This window comes from Cataglyphis hispanica, chromosome 1 (assembly GCF_021464435.1).
Source record: "Cataglyphis hispanica isolate Lineage 1 chromosome 1, ULB_Chis1_1.0, whole genome shotgun sequence".
Taxonomy (NCBI): Eukaryota; Metazoa; Arthropoda; class Insecta; order Hymenoptera; family Formicidae; genus Cataglyphis; species Cataglyphis hispanica.
Genome location: NC_065954.1, coordinates 12,804,605 through 12,828,396, shown reverse-complemented (window position 1 = coordinate 12,828,396; position 23,792 = coordinate 12,804,605). Strand labels below are relative to the sequence as shown.

Below are 23,792 nucleotides of genomic sequence, written 5' to 3'. Positions count from 1 at the left end.
TGCTCTGTCGCTTGTATCGATTGCCGAGTGTCACGTGTGCCCAAGTTTTCTTCAGTACGTACATGATATGTTAAACCATTTTTTAAATTAATTTAGAGTGTAATTTAGACAAAGATAAAGAGAAATACACACGCAAACATAAATATATATATATATATATATATATATATATATATATATATTTAAATAATTTAAAAAAGTAATTTAAAAAAAGTTAATCCTTGGAAAAATGCTCAAAGATTAAGACAGATTGACAATGTACGAATGCGTACAAAAGAAAGATAATACGCATACATGTAACGTATGCACGGCTTGATATGCAGACGGCGTGCATGGTACGGCATTGTTTAACAAAGAATCTTGATTCTCTTTCGCTGCGAAATAATTCTCAAAAATACGAAAATCGGATAACAACTTTGTTATAATGGCTAACGTTTATACTTCTTGAATTTTATCAATTTTCTTAAATTATACTGCACATCTCCATCTCTCCATAACTCTATCCACATGTTTGCCATAGAGGTAATTGAAAGATGAAACAAATTATTTAATTTAGCAATAGAGCTATTACTTTGTGCGATAATTTTATCAGCATCTATTCATTAAATATTTGCAGATCTACGTCATATTACGGTAACACTGCACGGTGCAATTCGGCTAAATGGCAAACGCGAGAAGCTGAATGGCAAACGAGAAGATATTTGTCCGTGGATCAAAGCGCGGTATTGAGTGGGCGTATCGCCCGGGGGTCAGGCAGTCGATCTCTCTCGGTTTTGCCGCTTAACAAGGATCGCCTCCTCTTTAAATGAGACTCGATGACCGGGCGGAAATCGAAAGCGCGTAGCGATGACACCGTAAAAAAGTTACGAGTTCGCTCGCCGATCCTGTTCGAATTTAATTCCCGGCCAATCGTTCCGCTAATAATTTGCGGCGTGCGGTTAAGTAAAAATGCATCTCATTGTAGAATTGCATTTGGGACATATTGGAATATATGCGTACGAATATATCTTTTTATGCAATTTTTTTTGTTCTTATATATATTTTTATATATTTTAGTATCAAAATAAAATATTGTAGTATCGAGATATTTGATATACGCGTAGAGTTCTTGCGTCAATACCTTTGCGGCATCGAAACCGTAACGCGTATCTTGCCAATCAAAAAGTATGTCGTTACCGACACCATGTAGGGAAAGAAAGGGATGACTTTTCCAACTACTTCGTTTCCGCGCTCTCGATTTAGCCGCCGGCAAATCGACCGGACGGATTGGACGCAGGACTCGACTCTAGCGCTTATTTGTCCGCCCCCGCGTCGCGAGAGATCCTCTCTTCCGCGTCTCTCTCTCCCCCGTCCGATGAAAGAGGAAACTTCCTGCGGCTCCGGGTCGATCTTTCGGGTGCGGTGGTGTGTAATAAAAAACAGTCCAGTCAGCGGGGCGTGGATCGCCGATGGCGCGGACGGCCACGTCTCGTTCGTCGAGTCGACGATCGCCTCTCTCAGCCCTATCGCGCGATACCCGTTTCTTTATTTATCCCTCGCCGTTTGCGTTCTCCGTCTATCGGCATAATTTGTTTCATTGGTATTTGTATCAGCAAGTTTGTCGAGAGTTTTTTTTACGTGAGACTTTTTTATGCGAATTTATAATACGATCTTTTATTTTAAAAAAATTATTGTAGATTGTGCAGGTATGTTTGGTGTTTTAATTATTCCGTATTTTTTGCCATAATTAATCGATTTAAATGTGTATGTAAATAAAGAAATTGTAGTTATATATTGAGTTGTTTTAAAAAATTCTAATATTTTAATAATTGTAATTTTAATAATAGCCATCATAATGCAACGTAGCTTTAGAATTTTGAAAAAATTCTATCAAACTAAGCAAAAAGGAACATGATCGATAAGATCCATTCAAAGTCACGCGAAGAAATAGAAGATAAAGAAAACTACCTAAGCGGTGTCGACGAGATTTCGTAGCAGTAGCTGTCACCACGTCGTCGTCGTCGTCATCCGCATCACGACGATTCTACGGTAAGACGCGCGGAGAGAGCACAGGAGATACGGTGCCCGAACAGAGCTGGATGGAGGAAGCTGGTAGCCAGGATATCAGTATCAACGTGGTGTAATCAACGAACCACGCCCCTTGGTGCTATGCTCTCTTCGTTCCGCCCACTACGGCAATTACACCCTCGAGTCACCCACTGGAGGGGAACATTAAATTTTCCCCTTTTCCCCTTCACCGGAATCCCCCACTCATCTCACTGGCTCTACGTCACCCCTCGATCTCCTTCCACTCTCCGTTCACCTTTCCTCTTCTTTCATTCTTCCTCTTTCTTCGTCGCCCACCTTTATTTTTAATTGATGTTTGCTGGAGTAGACAAAGTAATGCAAAATATTTATCATTTTTCAATTCTGTTTCGATTATTCAATAGATTATCTGTTATTTTAAATAATGATATAGATAATATTTTTTGAATTTTGTAAAAGAAAGGATCTGTTTTTATTTAATATAATATCTCTACTTAATAATATAAAATATTATATAATTATGTATGCAAATATGTTGCAACAAAAATGTTAGTTTTATTTGCATTTTACTTATCTAACAATTATTAGATTAATTATTAATTAGATAAATGAGATATTAATAAAATCTCAATAATCGTGTTTTGCTCACTCAAAATTAATTGTCGCGATCGATTGTCATGATCCGTTTTATACTTTCGACTAATTGACTTATTCCGTAATGGATGATCCGATATAAGTGACGCGATATGATACAACTAGAGTTAAAGCTCATGAAGTCGCATCTCGTTTTATTAACAATAAGTGCAACGACGTGTAAAGTGATCGCATAAATAACAATGAAATGAAATTCTTGAGGAAGAAATGTGCGCTAGAACTTTCAAGTCAGTATTGCGAAAAATGCGAAATTTCCTTCCATAGAAAGTCTCGAGTTTCTGCAACTGGTAAAAATTACTTTAATTGCTTGAAATTTAATTTAAAATTTCCTGCGCGCGCAGTTATCTATTCTATTTTTGCGAAGAAAAAATCAAATCTTTGAGCTAACTGCATATATCGTGAGTTACTTATAACAAAATACTCTTATAACAATTTGCATTTACTCTTATAACAAGTGCACAAATCCTATTTAATTATACTTTTTAAACTTTTTTAAAAACAATTTTTACGCTTTGTTTTGGGGTTTTATTAATTATCATATTTGTTTTAATTATTTTGTAATTTTTTTAATAATTGTTAAATATATTATTTTGTATATTTTTTTTAACTTTACAAATTTTTAAATTTATTTTTAAAATTTATTATAAAACATACATACATGTAAGTAATATAATTACATTATATATTTGGATATTTTAAGAATTTATCTAGTCCAAAATTTATTTAGTCCAAATTCTTCATTTTAAGAATGAAGAATTCTATTTTTTGGACTAGATATCACACAAATTGTTAATTTTTAATTTAGTTCTACTGATAAATGATTAATCACAGAAATTTTTGCAAATGCATCACATTTAGATTCGTAATAAATATTGACGACTTGACATTTAATAATTAAATGAGTATCAGGAAGTCATCAATTAAGGCCAGCTAACAAAAAAACCGTAAAAATAGAAAAAGTAAAAGAAAGTAAACTAAATAATAATAGCATGAAGTAAACTAATTTTGTAATAGCGAAAATTGTATGATTTATACGAGCAAAATTAGATTGTTTTATATTTGTTATTGACAACAAAATTTGATATTAACAATCTAAGCGTTTATTGGTTATTTAAATTACATAGGAATATATATATATGGCTATGATTGTGATGATGAACGCATATACAAAAAAAAAACAGATAAAAAATAAAAATAGAATGTTTTGTTTAAATTTTTTTTTTACATGAAATGTGCACGCAAATTTAATTTAATTTTTACGGAAATTTAAATTTTTTTATTTTAGCGTGAAAACCGCGTTCTTCAAATTCACAATATTATTACAAATTAATTATTACATAGTCACGTTTATAATGTCAAATTAACAATATAAGTATCAGCTTTAGATTTAAGAAAATACTGAGTTTATGGTTCATATGTTAGAATTTGGCGATTTCAATGCCCGACAAAAGACATATTCGCTCTTAAAGTTTCGATATGTCTTTAAAGATTAAAAAGGAAATTGATTTAATTTTGTTCAGATTTATTTTAGTAAAATGTAATAATTTTAATCTAAATTAAAAACAGCAAGAAATTGGCAAGAATTATTTATAAATAATAAATTATTTTAAAACTATGATATATAGATTTATTAATTGCTGAAATCAATGATTAATTTATCAAAGCCAATTAAGCATTGAAGTAAATTTATCGCAATTAGATTTGAAGACTTCTTCGAGAAAACAGATTAAACGAATAGAACGACAGCCAACTATAGATAGAATGTTCGACAGACGTCCGAAACAGCGTGAGAGGACACGAATTGCGGGCATTTGCTACGCTCTCTCGAGCCGCGATTTGTCCGCCCAATTTCACGGCCCTTTTGGGAAAAATGGGAAAATTTCTCCTCTCTTGGTCGCGGCAACGAGTGTGGGAAATAGATCGCGTTATTCTCCCGCGGTTGACTCTTTGACACGCCCATGGCGAACGCGCGGATTAAAACGTTCCAGTCTTATGTTTGGTGGTGGCATTTAAATCATATGAACAGTTTAAATGCCAGCAAGTGATTACAGAGGGATTATAATTTAATTTAACTGCAATATGTGTTTAAATTGAGGGAAAAAGTTGCACATGCATAACAGTATAAGTTAGATAAATAACAATTAGTTCAAACACACCTCTCATTCTAACCGAGTATTTTTCACTTTACCATTATTTATGTAAAAAAAACTTTAAAATGTGTTCCTTATAAAGTAATAAAAAAGAATTATATTAAAAATGTAGCTAGATTTATATTAGATATTAATTCGCAATACCTTTATATTCTTCATTAATAAAAGTATAATATTTATAACATTGTATCCACGATTCATTTGATGCAGTTAATATCTATATTCTTATTTTTGAAATAAACAGTGATTCTTTTTGAGAAAGTTCAATTTTATAATTCCTTAAGTTTATTTTTGTATATCTGCGCTATACATAGCCTTTAAATTTTCTATATCCATAGAGATTATATATTTGGGATATAAATAAGAAATATAAGACTGCTAAACTAAATTTTGAAGATTAATTAAAAATTAGATTATTCATTATTAAATATCGTGATTAGATCCTAATGTGCTTTTTCAAATACCTTCATTAGATACATTGTTATATACAGAACAAAACATTCGAATTATACCTTCGAATTGTACCTTAACAACTAATATTACTGACACATTTTTATCACAATCTTATAATAATATCATTTGTCGCACAAATTTATGGAATCACTCAAATCTCTCGGGAGATTAGTTGAAAAATGCGTTTTATTTTTAACAGTTTTAAAAATGAAAAAATACAAGCTTGGAAACTTTTTTATTTAAAATTGTTGAAAATATAACGTTAGGAAGTGATCGAGTCTGAAAATTGTTAAATTTGTTCTCTGTCGACTAACTTGCGACCCTCGCCCTATGCAACGACGATGTCAATTGAGGTCACCGTCGCCGCCGCAATCTCGGCATCGCCTTCCGGAGCGCGTCCGCGGACGATTATTAGTTTTCCGCCTCTCCCGGAAACCGTCGGCTCGTTCTCATCGACCGCAAAGAACGCGGTAACGTCGTCGTCCACCGCCCGTCGTACGTTACCACGCTCTATAGGGGAGAGTTGCTCTTTCCGCGTCCTCTGGGTAGGCGTGGCAGCGTCGGGAGAGATGATTTATCCCTCGCGCGAGGCGCAGTAACTGCCGAGATCGCTGGCTAAACGACCGCGCCGGTCCTTTTCGTGTATTAACCGTAATGCACTCTGCCTTGCTATTGTGTACACTGTATACGATCCCGATCCCCCCTTCCCCCTTTCTACTTCTTCCGACCCCCTTCAAACCACCCTTCAACTACCCCGTCGACCATTCATTTTTTTCTTTCTATCATCTTCTTCTGCAATTTTTTGATATTCTCTCTCGTTGAACATTATTATAACTTATGAATGATACTTCTGTTTTGTGCGCGAAGAAGAGTTTCGTCCAAGATTAATTGTTTCTATCTTCGTTGTAACGCATATTTATTTCATTTTTGTTCTCTCAATTTAAGTCTAAATTCGATTAATTAATGTTATGTTACTTTATATTCACGTTTTCGATATAGATCGTTTTTTTTCATTAAACAATACGTATTGCATAAATAAAAAAATAAATATACTATTAATAAAAGCTCTGAAATTTTTAACGTAACACGATTTTGGTATATATTTATGCCATTGTTCCAATTGATTTATATATTTGTTGTGGATTGTGGCAATTATAAAGTAAAAAACATAATGATAAAATAAAGACAGGAATGCATAAAAATAAGAGGAAAAACTTTACAATAATTATTAGCGCATTCTAAAAATTACCATATAAATTTAATAATTAAACTTATTCATATGTATTACGTCTTGTTACTTACCTAATTGTAAGAGAAGATCACCTGTCATCAATTATTGTACGCTGAGAAAAAAATTTTGTATTTTTATCGCGCTTCCGTTTCAAAAGTCACGGCTGTTCCAAGTCAAAGAAGGCTAAATCGAATTAGCCGGCTGACACATTGACGCGTTTTGCATCGTGCATCGTCCTGCAGTTGCAGCGGCCCGGCCGAACCCGGCATATGGGGTCACGCCTACGAGGTAAACGGAGGGGGCCCCGATTTCGTCCGTGGATCCCTATTCAGAGGCTCGGGGCCCGCACGCGACGCAGCCTGCGAAAATGCGCAATCCACCGATTTGAGACGACGATCTGATCCCGTGGGAGCACCCGATGACGATGAGTCGACGATGGGGCGGCCGGCCCCTCGAGAAACGCAACAAAATTGTCAAAACAAGGCGAATGCAGGAACCCTCGTGCGATTAGCGATCTCTGTCAATTGATCTTTTGAGTCAAAATCCGCGAAATAAATTAGTTAAAAAATAATGCGAATGTAAAAGTCTAGAACTTTGAAAGATTCTTGAAGAGATTATCTCTCAAGAGTCTCTTTAAACTTTATTCTCAAATAAATTAAGATTTCTTATACCATCAGTGTTGCAAATCTTGATTTCCAAAGATATTAAGATTTTTATCCGTCTTCAATAAGATTAGAGTTTACTATAAATCATCAATATGCGACCCTTAAAGCTTAGCTTTAAGGGGAAGGAGAAAATATCTCCTTTCGATTTTTTTGTGATAGTACAATCAATAGTATGTATAAATTTTTTTTTATTCTTTTATGCAAATATTTTTAATTATCAAGGAGCTAAGAAAATGATGATTTTTTTAAAATTAACTTTTAGATTAATATATAGATCTAATTGCGCACCGAGTAGGCATAAGGTAGAAGACAAATGATATTTCGAATTATAGTCGCACGTTTTATTGCCGACACGATATTACAACGTATGCAAGTCTATAGCCCGACATTTTGTGCGCTTCCGCCTCGTTGTAACGTTTCGCCGTTGTAATACAGCTGCGATGATCGCACGGCTGATCGATACGCGGTATCGCCGCCACGTAATAGTTGTTCGCCAGGCTGAAACCCACTGCTTAATGTAAACTATCTACAAATACGACCTACAATGTTTATGCGGAATTACTATCTACCTGGTATATGTGTATATTTACAAACTTCTAAGACTTGCTATTTACAATGTACGCTGTGAAGTCGGAAAAAGATATCGAGCAATATGGTCGAAATGACTCTCTCGCATATTTAGAACAATTGAACCGATAATGCGATAGAAAGCGGATCGAGCAGAGAGGAAATTCGACTCTATATCCTCTGAATAATCGTTAAAAATGTTTTAAAAAAAATGTTTGAGAGATAGAAAATGTTCGAAAAATTCCGTGCTATTGTTAGCAAGCGATTCATGCATATTTTAATTTCGATAAAATATTCTCTCCCGTCTCAGTAAAGAATATAATACATAATAAAAGTTACGTAAAAGATAAAAAAAAGGTATATGTGTTAAGGTATAAGTATTCATTTCCATAATTTTTCACATTAATCGTGATTGATTTTTAATCCCTGATTTTTAATTCCTGATTGATAGATATCACGACTTTATAATGAGGACATCCGATTTCATTTTGCTGCGCGCGAGTTCTACATCAATTATCATTTTACCTCTATCTCTTTCCTTCGCGTTTTAACGTACAGGCGTCCAATTCTCATCGTCCACACGACGTTCACTACCTTCCGGAGGATCCGAGACCAGCTCGATGCGCTGGCACCGCGAAGGCCCTCAAACTACCCCCAACTCCGATCTCTACTCCCATACCGGCGCCCAGTGGCGGCTGCACCTGGCCAGTCAGGTTCACCGACGAGTTTACTAGTCCCAAAGTGTCGCCCAACACCGATGCCGCTCCCGGGGATGCGCTCTCGCCCGAGGATGGTGTCGGTCTCGCGCGCGGTGCTCTCGCGCACTTCTCCAGATGATGATGATGCGATCTGACAGCCAATCGGCTCACGTGCACCGGTATAGGCACCACGATCCTGGTACCTGAGCCGGTGTGCTGGCCGGCGGTGCCATTGTGACGACCAGAAGCGCCAGAAGGTGTCATAGCTGACGCCGCCGTCGAACCGACGCCGACGCCGCCGCCGCTTAAGCCGGCCTTCACCCGCTTCCATTTGGCACGTCGATTCTGGAACCAGATCTTCACCTGCGCCAGAATTACGTCGATTTGAGAAGTAAGTTACAAAAGTTCTTTCACGAGAAGGACCAAATTGTATATGATAATTAATAATTAATATAAAATAATTAATTACAAAATAATTAATATAATATTAATATGTATTTAAAAAATTAAATTTTATAATTTTTGATACGTTTTTCATATCATAAATTAATTTTAACATTTCTATAAATTCTCAGTATTTCCAAGATTGCAAGAATTTCCCTCGACATTTAATTAATCTTAACGATTTTGAATGTAATTTATTCTTTGCTATCAAACCCTATATATTACTCTCATCGATTTATCATTGATATTTAGCACTGACCTGCACTTCCGACAGTTTTAACGCGTGCGCTATGTGCGAACGCTCTGTCAGGCTCAGGTACTTTTTTGCGTGGAATTCGCGCTCCAGCTCTAACAGCTGTTCCGAAGTAAAGGCGGTACGTCGTCGTCGGGCCTTACTGCCACCGGTGTTCGACACTGACGAATTCTGTCCGTTCTCTAAGGATCTACTGGGACTTGTGGTGACATTGCCGATGCTGCCGCTGACGCCATCGGAAATGTCATGACCCTCGCTGGATCCCATAGCACCACCACCCTCTTCGTCGCTATCAGCTGATACACGACCATTCTCAGATCCTGCAACACGTGAATGATTATGAGATACCTGTCAAATCGCATCTTTCCTTTATATCAAAATTTTTAATCTAATTAATATACCGAAATATAATGTAGCAAAGAGAATTTGAAATTGATAATAAGTTTATCATTAAATTATTTAAGATACGTTTCAATATTCTGTCAAAAATGGGCATTATTCGAACATTTATTACAAGCATAGGTACAAATAAAAAATATAACGCATTTCAATTAAGACATTATTTTTATAATTAATCCATTTATTAAAAACAAATAACAATTATGTTCAACATTCAAAAAGTGTAATCATCGAAAAACAACTTTAGAGTATACACACACAATTTTAAATAAAAGGGTTAATATCCACTACTAACTTTAGAGACATTAAGTCATCAACGGACTTTATCGCTATCCAGAGTACATCGCCGCGGTATGTATAGCCTGGCGGCTATTTAATATGCGAAGCAGATTGGTCGTTCCTTCATAAAAGTTGCGCTCTTCGATCGTCGACAACGTTCTCTCGTCCGTAATTTCCCGTACAAAGTCTTTTTTTCCCTTCATCCGCGAGGCAACCGAGCGCGGCATGCAATATGCACCGGGATACGAAACAAAGTTACTGCGGAGTTTGATGACTCCGTCGGGTTATCATTTATTGAAAATTATTCCTAGCGTGGTTATATAGTGGTTCGAATGGCTCGCGCTCGGCTGATCAACGTTTCGACGATTGACTGAATAAGAAACGGAAATTTGCATCAATTTGCGAATGTCCACAGAAACTATTTGGAAATTGTCTTTAATTTCAATTGGAGGATTTTTATATAAAAAAACTAAACGACAATTTTAACCACTTCAAGTCGAAAATACGTTCAGATTTTTCAAATAATTTAATACAAAAAAAAGAGAATTATTCATGCAATTTATTTTCTGTAATATTTTAGAGGTCGGTGAATGAGTCATGAATCAATCAATATTATCCATTTATTTAAAAAAAAATAATATAAAAATATAAAAATGTATTAATTATTAAACGTGTTAATTATTAAAATCTCTGTTAAAATAATATAATTAAAACTTGTTAATGCTTTAATGTATATTTGAAAATGTATCAGAGCAAAGTCACGTTCTATCAGATCTAAAGTTGTATTCTAGTAGATAAATTAACATATATTAAAATTTATGCACATGCAATCCATTTCCCTTAGAAATAATATTAATAGAATCGTAGGGTTTTCTTCTCGTATTTTCTCAAGTAAGCAACTGCACGTGACTCTCACAACTTTTCCCACCGCAATATGGTCGAGTCGCATGATCAATAGTCGATCGTTATTTGCGGGCGCATCATTTCCTGCTAAAGTTTGTTGTCAACGGTCAACTCGGCTATGGTCAGCTTGAGTTATTCATCGGTCGCGATTCGCGTCTTTCTTATCCCGAAGTTCGCGGATCGCGCACTTACCGGAGCGCGCAAACTTTCCACCACCATCGGTTTGATGCACTCTTCAGTCGCTAACTTATTCAGAAGATTTCGATTAGGCGAACGATACGCTTCCGCGAGTGTATACGGGCGTTGTCCCCTGCTTCCCGTCTTTACACTTTGCAAGAAAATCGATCTGAGAGAACGACATTGTTACATCCTCGTTTAACGGACCATACTCTTTTAGTCAATAGAGTTATTGGAGCGAGGCTATAACCCGAAACTTAAACACGATAATGAAATTGCTTTCGCTTGTTCGATGACAATTCTGGCAATTCGACTCTTATAGTAAACAGATGAAGACAATGTGAAATCCGTGAATAAACATATTGATTCAATTGCAAAGAAAATTAATATATGTGTCTTTTTCAATCAGAGAAAGAAAAAAAAGAAGACTTTATATAGAGATAAAAAAAATATAGCCCAGTGAATAAAATAAAGTTTAATAAAATATAATTTTTAAATTAATTTGTGTAAAAATACATTTTACATTAATATATTCCAATTAAAATAAATTTCTAAATTATTCTAGTTTATATAATATAAAGTATAAATTACATCAAATTTTTTTATTTTGATTAAATTATTGATTTATCCACGGAAAATATTTTAAAAGAAAGAAAACATTTGTCAAATATTCCACACACACACACATATATATATATATATATATATATATATATATATATATATATATATACATCCCCACAACCCAAAATATATTTTTTAGATTATATAGAGACTAAATTTGATAAATAATAACAAAATCATATAACGTGCAAGGAATACTATTTTATTTACAATAGGTATTTTGCTCATCGATTAAGTTGTAAATTTACCTGCCAATTACACGAATACGCAACAGATTAATTGGGTCGCGGCATCTTTATTAATTTCATCCTAAGAAAAGCTGGTGATATCTATATGCTGAACGTAATATTATTAATATTATTGATTCGTTATACATAATAATAATCACAAAAATAGCTGACGTGCTTCAGAGCTCATATTTTATTTAATCATTTGGTAAAAAGCAATTATTGAAATGTGTCAATTATTGAAATCTGTCAATGATGAAACAGCCGGAAATTAAATCATTTAAAGATCTTTATCCTTGATTCATCGATGTTTGTGTCGAGTTAATTTTCGCAATTTACCCAATTCCATTGTTTCCATTCTCTAAACTATTTCTTTGCCAGCTGATTACCGATTCTTTTTTATATATAGGCGAGAAAAGTATTTTACATACTTTTAGAAATTTTCTATTTTTTTGACTATGAATCTCTAACACATACAAAATTTTAAAATATATTAGAATTAGACTATCCTTTTGTTAATAAAATGTTTTGAATTTTGAACAATTTTCAAATTCTTGATCTTTTAATTTTTTGAAAAGTAATTTTTTTATCTTAAGAATTTTTGCTTTAAATATTTTTAAATTTTCTGTTTCTTTAAAAGAGTTTCTTAATCTTAAGATTCTTAGATCATTTCAAATACAATGAAATTAAACAAATTATTCTGCGGCTATAATGTCTCGCATAATGATGCGAGGTTCCGTAATCGATCGGCGGAATCGTGCCAATCCCGGTATCGTCGTTATCAAGGGACGCTATTCCTTTTTTTTGCGACAAGTACGGCGCGGTCCTTTACGGAGCAAGATGCGATCCTCCCATATCGTGTTGGACGCACCGCAGGCTCTCCACACTCGGGCAATGAATAACGAAATTTCACCGACCAGGAAAACTGCAGGAAAAGCAAAAAAAAATTCGTGGGTCTCATGCAAGGGGGGATTGCAAGTGCGTATCAAGTAGTGTGAGAAACAATTTATGTATTTGTGGTCTTCGTAAAAATGCAATGAGCTCGCGTAAGTTTGATTATGATCCTGTACATTTCATTGTGTATATTTAGTATTAAGTGTAATTTATCGTTAAAGAAATTATGCATAAAATCCAGTATGAAGAATTCGGGGCACTCTGTAACGTAACATAAATATCTTATCACTTTCGTTGTTACGCACACTTTTGATTGTATCTCTGTATTTTTCCTCGTTATTTTTGCAACTTATCGATAAGATTTCAATATCCACGTGTGATTCCAGCGCATTTTCTATGGGCAACATATCCGGCTCATTAAGTGTTAAGGAAACAAGCGAGATTCGCGACCTGATTCGAGAATAATTTGCTTGATCGCGACCCGATATAGCGCCCGGCGCGATCGATCGACGAGCTTCGCCGGAAGCAATTATCGGGATCGGATCGTAGGAAGCGCTCATTCGCCGCTCGCATATGACTCTGAGTAAATGTATTTTTGGATATGCGACATGAAATTTCAATCGAGCTTATTAACGGTCGCTCTGCCATTATATCTGTCTTGATGACGTTACTGAGTATTGCAACGATCGATATAGCGAAATGTCGGTTTATCTCCCTTTCTCTTCCTGCATCTATTGCACGCTGCGAATATAATATCACACGCATTCTTAGACACAGCCAAATATAAAAACGGAATGTAAAAAATATAACAAGGAAAAATTGTAACAGTAATAATAATAATATTTAATGCACACATACAGAGGAAAAGATAGAGAGAGCAAAAAAAAAAAAATAAATAAATATTTTATAGTAAGATGAAAATTTTTCAGAGAAAGCTCAAAGTTAATAATTTTTTAAGATAAAATATCAACAAGCAAGAATTTGTTAAAGAGAATGCATCTTTTTCTCTATGTAATATAAAATTTTAAGAAATGAACAAGTATATTTGAAAAGAAAATTACATGAAACTACTTCTTGCAATTGGATATTATATGTATGCATTCCATTTTTGTATTTTGTCATTTCGAGAATTTTTGTTCCCATTCGGTTACCGTTTATCGATGGACTTTTTCTATAAATGCTTCCAGGTAATAATATAATTGCCGAAGCGTTGAATCGCCGGCAATTATAGCCCAGATTATACGGTTGTTAATTCTGCAACGCTGACATTATAAATATCACACGATGCTCACGTCGCGGCAAAATTGACGACTTTCATTCACGGCGACGCGACAGCCACTTCGTTACAGTGACTCGAAACCGATCCTTCATATAATCGGTTCCATCTTAGTCGTCGTCCTGACGGTTATGAATGACGAATGACGTGATCTAAAAGGACCTTTCGTCTCGCATGCCAAATCGAAATATGATCCTTCCGCTTATCCGACGCGCGATACGCTAATCGGCTTCCCGTCGCAAAATCGGTGAATGTGATTAAAATTCAAGTGACATTCGATGATTATCTTCTCGTGTGCTGTTGATATGTCATTGAATTAAATTTGAGTATAAAATAGAGGAAGCAAGCGTTTAAAATAATTGCACTTCGTAATTATTCTCACTATAGGAAAAATTTAATGAAACACAAATTTAAAATTATCTCTAATAAATATAACTTTAAATTCTTTTAGATTATCGTAATCACAAAAGACGAAATAAATCATGAACGTTTTACTTTTAATTATTCACATAAAACGTCTAGATAAGTTACAAAAATTAACTTTGAATAATTATTATAACATTTTACTGTGAAACAAAACAATCTCATCACAATATTGAGATAATCTAATATAACGTTTTTGAAAGAAGTAAGTTTGATTGCACTGAAAATGATTAATGACGTCATAAACACCGTCTTGGCTTACTAGGGATACTTGGATTATTAGATTGATCAATGAAATATTTCGAATAAGTATTTGATTGATTAATCATATCAAAAAATCTTTTTCTTCAAAGCCAAAATAGCATTAAATGTGATATACTTTATATTATTTATATTAATCAAATTCAAAACCTATTTTCGATCGAACATATGTTTATAGCAAATTTAGTTTAATCACTCTGAAAGTGATTAAACTTGCTTCATTAGAATACGCTAATAGTATTATCAATAACAATGTCGAAGAAATCAAGCGATACATCAGATTTTTTTATTTAGCATTAAGAGATATTTTTGTAAATAGCTTGCAAATATATCTGATTACGATTTTATTTTGCTTGGCGCATTTAAATGTTGCTTAATTCTAGCTCGTGTGACACAAGTTAATTCATTGTGCAAAAGAATTATTCACTCTATCTGTGAATCCGTTATTTTCGACGAACGAGATAAAACAAGATTTTCATAAATGATTTTTCGATTTTCCGAAGCGACAGGAAATTTAATCGTTTCGCGTCGCCGTGTGAATGGAACTCTAAGTTTTCTATGGACAATCAAAAATTTCGTTCATCCGACTCTTTCACATTTCCAATTTACATAGCCAGCTTTCGTGTTCTTATGATGAAAATGCCGTTAACACACTTTCTGCCGTGTCACATCTGGGCCAACAATAAATAATTCGCTAGAGAATATCGCGCGAGACTCGTTCTCATTTCAAAGTACTTATCTGTTACTAATTCAATCTTCAATTATACCTATGCGATGTTCGCGCATTCGATATTTCTGTATTTCCAAGTAATGGAATCCAAATCTGTAGATTCAATATTTTAAAGGATTATAAGATATTTGCTTTAAAGTTTAATTAAACGTCTGAGCATTTTAAATCTATTATTCACAAATTCTGAATAATACAATAGTAACAAATATAACATTCATGAAAAATATTTAATATTGTACATTTTTTATATATATATGTATATATATATATATATATATATATATATATATATATAGCTTCAATTTTTTAATGTAATATAAAAAAAAACTTCATCAAAATTAACAAAATAATATAAAATATGAAAGATTATTACTCGATGTATATCGTAAGTTTTTATGGAAAAATTCAATATATACAAGAAGATCTATAATATAGATATATTTATTAAAAGTATTATCGGTCCACTGAATACCTTCCAATCTTCAATATCAAAGGTTGTATAATAAAAAATTTTAAAGATCCTAGACATTGTAAAAAGAAGAGTTATTTTTAACTTGTCGTCATTGGATAATAGCTCCGACAATCGATAAAATCTTAGCTACGCCGTTGTGTATTTATGACGCATCGTCTCGATCGACGATCGCATTAAAATAACTGCCCGTTCGTAGACTGTATAAAAATTCACTGCTCATCAAGAATAAAACCGATCGAGAACGTATGCACAATGCATATACTTGATCGCGCGAACACCGGGTTCATTCTATCATGCATTTCTTATGAAAGCAATTTATCTATTTCTATTATTTAATGATCAAAATTTAAAGAATAATTAAAACTGCGGAGTTATATATTTCAAAAATACTTGATAAAAAATGCCATTTTTTTGCATAATTTATGTTATTTTATTTTATCCATTTAATTAAACTGAAGTTTCACAAGTAATATATAATATTATAATTTATTTGAAACACAGTCATATGTGAAAAAGATAAATTTATCAAAATGTTTCACCTTTGGAATTGTATTGCGATTATGTGATTCATTGAAAAATATTAAGATCCTTGTTTATTACATAAAATTTGGTTTTTCAAAATGCAATATGATTTTATATAATTTATTTTTTTTTAATATTCTCTCTTTTTCATTATATTTATATTGTCGTTTAGAAAAAAATTTTTTAATCGTAAGATTTTCACGATGTATGCTTTATCGAGGCTCAAGATTTCTTAAATTGTACTTATATTTTTTTAATATTTTAATAATTGACTCTACATTGCTACTCAAATGTAGAATCTTCATTCTTGAATTCATTCATTCACTCAATATGATTCTTGATTTTAGGATGTTGAAATATTAATCGTAACAAAACCAATTTCAGAGATTGCTATTTAACATCTTCGAATTCTTTTGACTTTTTTTCATTCCATTGATTCTCATCAGAGCAAGATCAGTATTGGTAATCCACGCATTGTACGAGAACGCAATGCTCACACGTAGGTGGATCGCGACGAATTCGTGGAACGTCGCGATCGCGCCTTACCGTGACGATCGGACGCACCGGTTCGGCGCGGTGCGTCATAAATGACCGATGACAGGTTCCCCGAAGTCATTTCGTCTGGCATACGAAATCGCCGCCGGTCGGCGGTACATCAATAAAAAGTGTGTCCGGCCACGAATAAATGCGCGCGCCTGTACACCATCGGAATCGTCCCCACAAAAATACGTGATCGACGTATCCTTTGACTTTCGGCGATCGTCCGGTAACGCGTTTTCGGAGAACTACGCAAAATATAATATTTGTTTATTCTGATTTTATATTTTATACGCTTTCTTTTTAAATTTTTTATTTTACGGAAAATATATTTCGGAAATATATTCACTATTTTAACTTTGCGATCCTCTATCAAATATTTTCAGAAAATTTTTGAAGAATACGAGAAAATTAAAATATATAGAAGTTACATTAAAAATTCGGCTAAGATATATTCTGAGATATATTAATACTATATATACGTCTGAACACATAACGAAAGATCGGGCCACGGGACCGTGATAATTTATGCACGCTACCGTGTATCTCGATCCTTTGCGGTCGATCGTGGCGACTGCGATCGTGACCAAAGACACGCTATCGGAATTCGTAAACGCTTGACAGTCGAACTTGCCGATTTCTCTCGTTTCGCGATTGGATCCATAGATCATTCTGCGCTCCTCTTTAGAGACCATCGGCTTTGACGGCAATATTTGTTTTCCTACGATTTAATGCTTATGACTTAATATTCTTTCTTTTAAAAATTCTTCTATAGAATTATTCTGTAGAATTTCTTCTTGAAATACCATTTAAAATAATTTTTGCGATGAAGATATCATTTCATGCAAAATGAATTTATCATATTAAGTTAGTAGACAGACAAGATTAAAGATTATCAAAATTCAGAATCTATTTATCGACAGATTTGCTTTAAATTATCGCAATATCGAAAGATTTAAAATTATACTATATATATATATATATATATATATATATATATATATAATATATATATATATATATACACACACAGTTACATTACCATATAATCTGTCACTATAAGATAATCAAACACTTACATATGCTCTTAGAAAACTAAGATTGTTCTATAACACTCTTTGCATTTATAATAACTTACTAACTCTTTGTGGAAAGTTATATTCAGCATTGTATATGCCATTAATGTGTGTGATGTGTTTTCTACATATGTATATAGACTTCCGATGCAAATCTTTTTATTTTGTCCATTTTCAAAAAATGGCGTAAACGTATTTATAATTTATTTACAGGAATAATTATGTAATGATATTTAATTTGATTTTCATTCAAATTATTCACATTACGTGTTTAATTACGAGATGCAAACGATTAATTTTAAGAGAAGGATGTAAATGTTATATCAAACATATTTCTTCACTGAAAGAAAACTGTTAATCCTAAATAGCTCGCAAATTCTCTCATTATTTGTTGTTTCTATTATAAAAACTGTTACTCCTAAAAATAAATTATTTGCTCCTAGAAAAATCTTTTTCACGGATTTTTACTTCTCTCGCGCTAACAATATTCTTTTTAAATATAAAAAAGAATATTGAGAAAAGTATGCATCTAAACTGTGTATCTCACCGTGCCGCGACTTGGAGAGATCGTGAGCCGGCGACGCCGGCGAGCCGATGCTGCCGTCCTCATCTTCGCTGTCGGTGAAGCTGCTGAGCGCACGCTGACTCGCTGTGCGACGGCAACCGTCCAAGGGATAGTATCCCTGCGTATGACCGGACGCCGATGCGGAGAGTTGCGGCAGCCGGCTTTGATGCAGCTCCGGGTGAGCTGGATAGCCAGCGGCCGGATGCTGCGGCGGCAGCATCGGAACACCGGACGCACCGCTGCCGCCGTACATCCGCATCGGTAGCCAGGCGCTGTACAGGCCGAGCGGTACACCGAAACCTGCGCAGATGGTTGATGAATTTAGATGGTTTAGGTGATCATTAGATTCAGGTACACAAGTAAATAATCGATAGATTTATCCAGATTGTACCTAACTCAAAGTGATCAATCTACTTATAAAATTTGAATTAATAATTTTTATTCAATAAGATTATTTAGCTACTATTATAATTTAGTATAAATATTTAAGTAGAAATCAATCTAAAATTCGATGATTGATATTGAACATATTTGTTAATTGCGTTGAAAATAATGATTAAAAATTTTTTATTTTTAGCATTTTTCTTATTACATTCTTTTTCTAGAGTTAGATACATAGTGGAAGTATATTTTAAACTCAAAAAAAAATTTGATTAATAAAATAAAACCATAAATTTGATTATTTTAATGCACTATTTAATATCTCTCTGTTAAATATTCTATTAACGGCTTTGTTTACGACTTCAATCTTCCCAATACCTATTAATATTAATATAATATTGCATATAAATAAATGCAAGTTGCACTCAATCAAATTTTATGTTCCATTCATTTAGTCTTGTTAAACGATGTTTCTTGTTAATGTTCTTGCTGAATGTTTATTCTTACATATAACTTCTATTTTCTTCAATGCATACATTTCTGATCACATATATTCATATTCGCATTCACAATTACTATTAATATATATTGTATGTAATTTTATGTAAATGCTTTATCTTTTGAGGAAAATGTTAGATTTCAGCTTTCATCTATTTTTGTTAATTTTCTTCTATCTAATTAACGCTAATTATGACTGTATGACATATTTCTCTTCATTAAATTCTTAACATGTATCAATCCTTTTTGTATCAATGAAATTTTGATATAAAATCATTTATGTGTGTGTGTGTGTGTGTGTGTGTGTGTGTGTGTGTGTGTGTGTGTGTGTGTGTGTGTGTGTGTATATAGCATATATGTAACATCGCAGTTACAAGGTAATATTTAATAAGACATAACTTTGAGTTAACTGCGCCATACTATCATATAATAAGTTGAATAGAAGAAAAAACAATAGGTTCCGAAGGTTTCAATTATATGCATATCCGTGATCCAGATTATAGTTCGCGAAACGTCGCCAGCACCTGGTATCTTTTCACGTTTTGGAGCATCTCGCTTAGACACTACGGCGCCTTTAACTTGATAGAATAATTTTTTATAGTGAGTGTGTCATATTATTATTTATCTGCGTATGTGTTGCATTAAATAATCCAAGATATCAATAGTATCTCATCCAACGCCAACAAACAAATGTCCGACAATAAATATATATATATATATATATATATATATATATATATATATATATCTAATGTTTAAGTTTTATAATTGTATATAAAATTATATATAATATTTAATCACACACATTGCAATGTAATATCTCAAATATAGTTGCTCGCATTTTATATGTATATGAAGCACAGTAGCATAATGTCAGTCACTGCTGACTAAATCAATACATAATTCTTCCGTCGGAAAAGTAATAAAGATTATATAAGAATCTTGTTTTAGTTTTTAACAATTTTACACGTGCATGGCTGAAGAATTTTTCATTTTTTAATGAAGGTTCTCATACAATGACTTTGCTAAAATTAAATACGTAAATGTTATTATCCTAGACGTTTGAAATACTTATTAGTTTGATTATTCATCCGTGATTAAAATGAAGATTGATGAAAAATATGCATAATATATTCTCTTGAATTAGTAAATATATCTTTTTTAGTTAGTAAAATTTCACTATTCGCTATACTTATAATTGAAAGCACTGTTTATCAATGATGATACGCTGATTTCATTTAAGAGAATATAAGATGCAAACATTAAAAGCTTAGCAATAAATCAATAAGGTTCCTCGTTTTACAGATGCAGAAGAATTTCACAATCTCAATATTTTTTACAAAATTAGCTGTGCTAATAAAAAACTTATTTTCAGTTTGTATAAATTATTTATAATAATATTTATAATTAAATACAGACACATTTGGCTTGAGATTTTAAATTGTTTTCTAATAACTTTATCGCATCTATTGTTGAAGATCATAGAAAAAATATTGGTGAGAACTGAATGAATTGTCGGAATATAATAGACGTGGTAACGCGCTCTTTCCGCTGCAGTTATCGATTCGCTCATTTTTACATATTTGTAGCCACTGTATTTTAAGCAGCAGTCATGATATTAACTTTTTGCACACATCTGCGTCATTTTCATCTAAAGAGTACTTGTAAAATAATCTGAAATTTATAAATTGTTTTTAATCAATTCCTAATATAATATTTTGTTGATTTCATCTTTACATTGCAAAATCTTCTTTTTTATTTTATAATTTACTCGAATATTCATAACGAGTAACTGTTCTGTCGAAAAAATTCCAATTAATTAGACTTGCATTACTTCTGCATCCAATGCCCTCTCAATAGAAAATAAATTTCTCTTAAAAATACATTTTCTAGTTTTATAATTAATTCATAGTACTGCCAATTGCGAGAAATAAAGCAGAAAAAGAGAGCACTCACCTGAGGGTAGCGTGTTAGCCGTAGCGGTCGCCAGATAATGCCTCTGATAGAGTTGATATTCCCGATCCCGGTGTTCTTCCTCCTCGCTGCCGTTCGTCCGATCATCCCGCGCGACGCCACCACCAGCATCGTGGTCCTCGCGCGCGCCACCGATCAAGCTCTCGATCGTGAAGGGTCGCGGCGTCGGACGTCGCGCGAGCTTCGCTTCCGCAGCCGACGATTCCAGCTCGTCGCTCGCTGATCCGACATCGAGCTCGGTCTCCTCCACGCTTGTGTCCATGATGTTGGATCTTGATAGATCTGATGGGTGTCGCAAAAATTGAGAGCGGGGCCAATCTCGATTCGATCCTACATACGAAGCATAATCTTCTCTTCTCGTGCGCAGAAATTGTCGTTCCTCGCGTGATTTAAAACGAATTCATTGCCGTCTTTTGATAAATTTCGTATCTTGAATATTTTAAGAAATTGGATCGTGCAGATTTAGTTGCATTATACGCCGAATATGAATAAGATTTTCAGCCAGTGTCGGATTTAGCTTTATTCAAATTTCAATCAATATCGAATCGTTGCAATATAAATTTGATCTTATCAATTATTATTAAAGCGCGCTTTGTATGTCAACAGATTTGTGTTAACAATTGTTTTCTGCTTTATTCTGCTTTGCATGGTATTACATTTCGTATTGTAATAGTTATGGCACATTTGATAGGGAGCATTACAGTGTGAATAATCTTTACCGTCAATTATCTTCTTTCTTTCTCTTTTCTCTTTCTATTCCGTACAATATTCAAATATACTAATAACTAATAAACAAATCGTAGACTTTTAATTCAACATGGCAGTCAATATGTCGACGATAATTTCTTTTGCATTTCACTACGACGATATCCTCTGCGATAGGAGTCACCGATGTGTTTCACAATTTAACAATTTCCGGTGTATATTTATATTTAATATATAGATTAATGTATACTTTGGCACTGATTACAACTTTATATAAAAAGTAAAAGTTTATTATACACTTTTCACTATCTATCTTCGTGATTTGCAGAAACACTATATATATATTATTGTAATTATAATATAATTTTATGAAAATTAGATGTATGACATCTAATTAAAATTAGATACATATCACATATAGAAATAAGATCTGTCATGTAAAAGATAGCGTTCGAGCGATATTAGTATAAATGCATTCATTACATATGATTTCATGCGCTTTTATTATTGGAATATAGTTATCAGCTTTTGCATATATTATAGCCTTTGAATAAAACTGATTGATAAATAATTTAACTTGTCTAGGGCAATGATAAAATATGAAAAACTGTCATCGGATCTTGTTAAATTCTAGGTGTTAAATTATCACCTAATATCGCAAAGACTAATAAAAAATACTATTATCTGCAAAGCTTGGCAGATATTAATCATCAGCACAAATTTATAGATGGACTTAAATTATTATGATAATATATATATTCGTAGACGAAACTTTTAGAATTGCTTATGTCCATCTTTATAATTTTTTTTTCTTTTCTTTCATTTGGCAACTTTCTCGACTATTAACAATTTTGCACTACGTTGATGACTGCTAGTGTTGATGACAATGATGATGGCACCCGCGAAATTATATGTGCACCCAAGTGAAACTATACCGACATCAGACGGCAACCGTATGGCACACGGGTCGACGAGCGACTGCCGAGGGTATAGAGCAAGGTATTTTAATTCGTGATCCCCCCAGCATGCGCGGTTCCGGTGAGGTGGATGGGGTAGCTGCGCCGTACCGACCTTCATTCGACCCTGATTGGTTGCATGCGAACCAACAGTCGTCCGGCCGCGCCTATCCGTTGGTTGACCCACCATCTTGGTGCCAGGTTTTTGATCCGAGGTGCTTGCATTCGGATGCTTTGAGATTGGAAACGGTGGACAGTTCAGGACAATCGTGATATAGGATCCATTTTTAAATGTCATGTGACTGCTGTGACAGCGTAATTAATGTTCCTTAGCTAAACACGATTTCTCGATAATTTCTAGATTGAAAAGATAAAATCCTCGAGAGCATCTTTCAGAAAATAAAAATCTCGAAAATTCTTCTCGGAGAGCAAAACCTAAGATGTAAGAGCAATGTTAAAAAAAAAAATTTTTTTTTTATGCTTGCTTTCCGCGACAGAGCTATTTTAATAAAATTTTGTCCTCCCCAGCGTTAATAAATAATTTTCTGCCAATGTTTGATAAATTACCCACGAAAAAAAATTTATATAAAGAAAGAGATATATTATTAATATAATTATATAATATGTAATATTGTATATAATATCACACACATATAAGCGTTCAAATTAGAGTTTAAGAAATCTCATACATTAAAATTATACAGGAGGATATTATACATGAGAACTTATGAATGACAAGGCTCAAAGCAATTTTGACAGGTAATTACGTTTTC

The 23,792-nt window shown here is 33.5% G+C and overlaps 1 protein-coding gene across 2 annotated transcripts; it reads right to left on the bottom strand.

Annotated features, from left to right (window-relative positions):
* Nucleotides 1-7,516: 7,516 nt before the first annotated feature.
* Nucleotides 7,517-22,317, bottom strand: LOC126850043 (homeobox protein GBX-2). Of its 2 annotated transcripts, XR_007687489.1 has the most exons (5): nucleotides 21,341-22,317; nucleotides 18,488-18,805; nucleotides 9,147-9,460; nucleotides 8,271-8,806; nucleotides 7,517-7,676 (listed from the first exon to the last, which is right to left on the bottom strand). XR_007687489.1 is itself a non-coding variant. In XM_050592691.1 (4 exons), the coding sequence occupies exons 1-4, from the start codon at nucleotides 21,618-21,620 to the stop codon at nucleotides 8,336-8,338; spliced, it is 1,383 nt and encodes a 460-aa protein (XP_050448648.1). In that variant the 5' UTR covers nucleotides 21,621-22,317; the 3' UTR covers nucleotides 7,517-8,335. The 2 variants fall into 2 exon arrangements, 1 of the variants encoding a protein (XP_050448648.1); XM_050592691.1 differs by having other exon boundaries at nucleotides 7,517-8,806.
* Nucleotides 22,318-23,792: the final 1,475 nt, after the last annotated feature.

Coding starts and splice junctions, on each gene's coding strand:
- LOC126850043 (XM_050592691.1), bottom strand. CDS start 21,620: ATGGACACAAGCGTGGAGGAGACCGAGCTCGATGTCGGATCAGCGAGC. Junction 18,806..21,340: donor GGCTAACACGCTACCCTCAG/GTGAGTGCTCTC, acceptor CCATCTGCGCAG/GTTTCGGTGTACCGCTCGGC. Junction 8,807..9,146: donor TAAAACTGTCGGAAGTGCAG/GTCAGTGCTAAA, acceptor ATTCTGGCGCAG/GTGAAGATCTGGTTCCAGAA.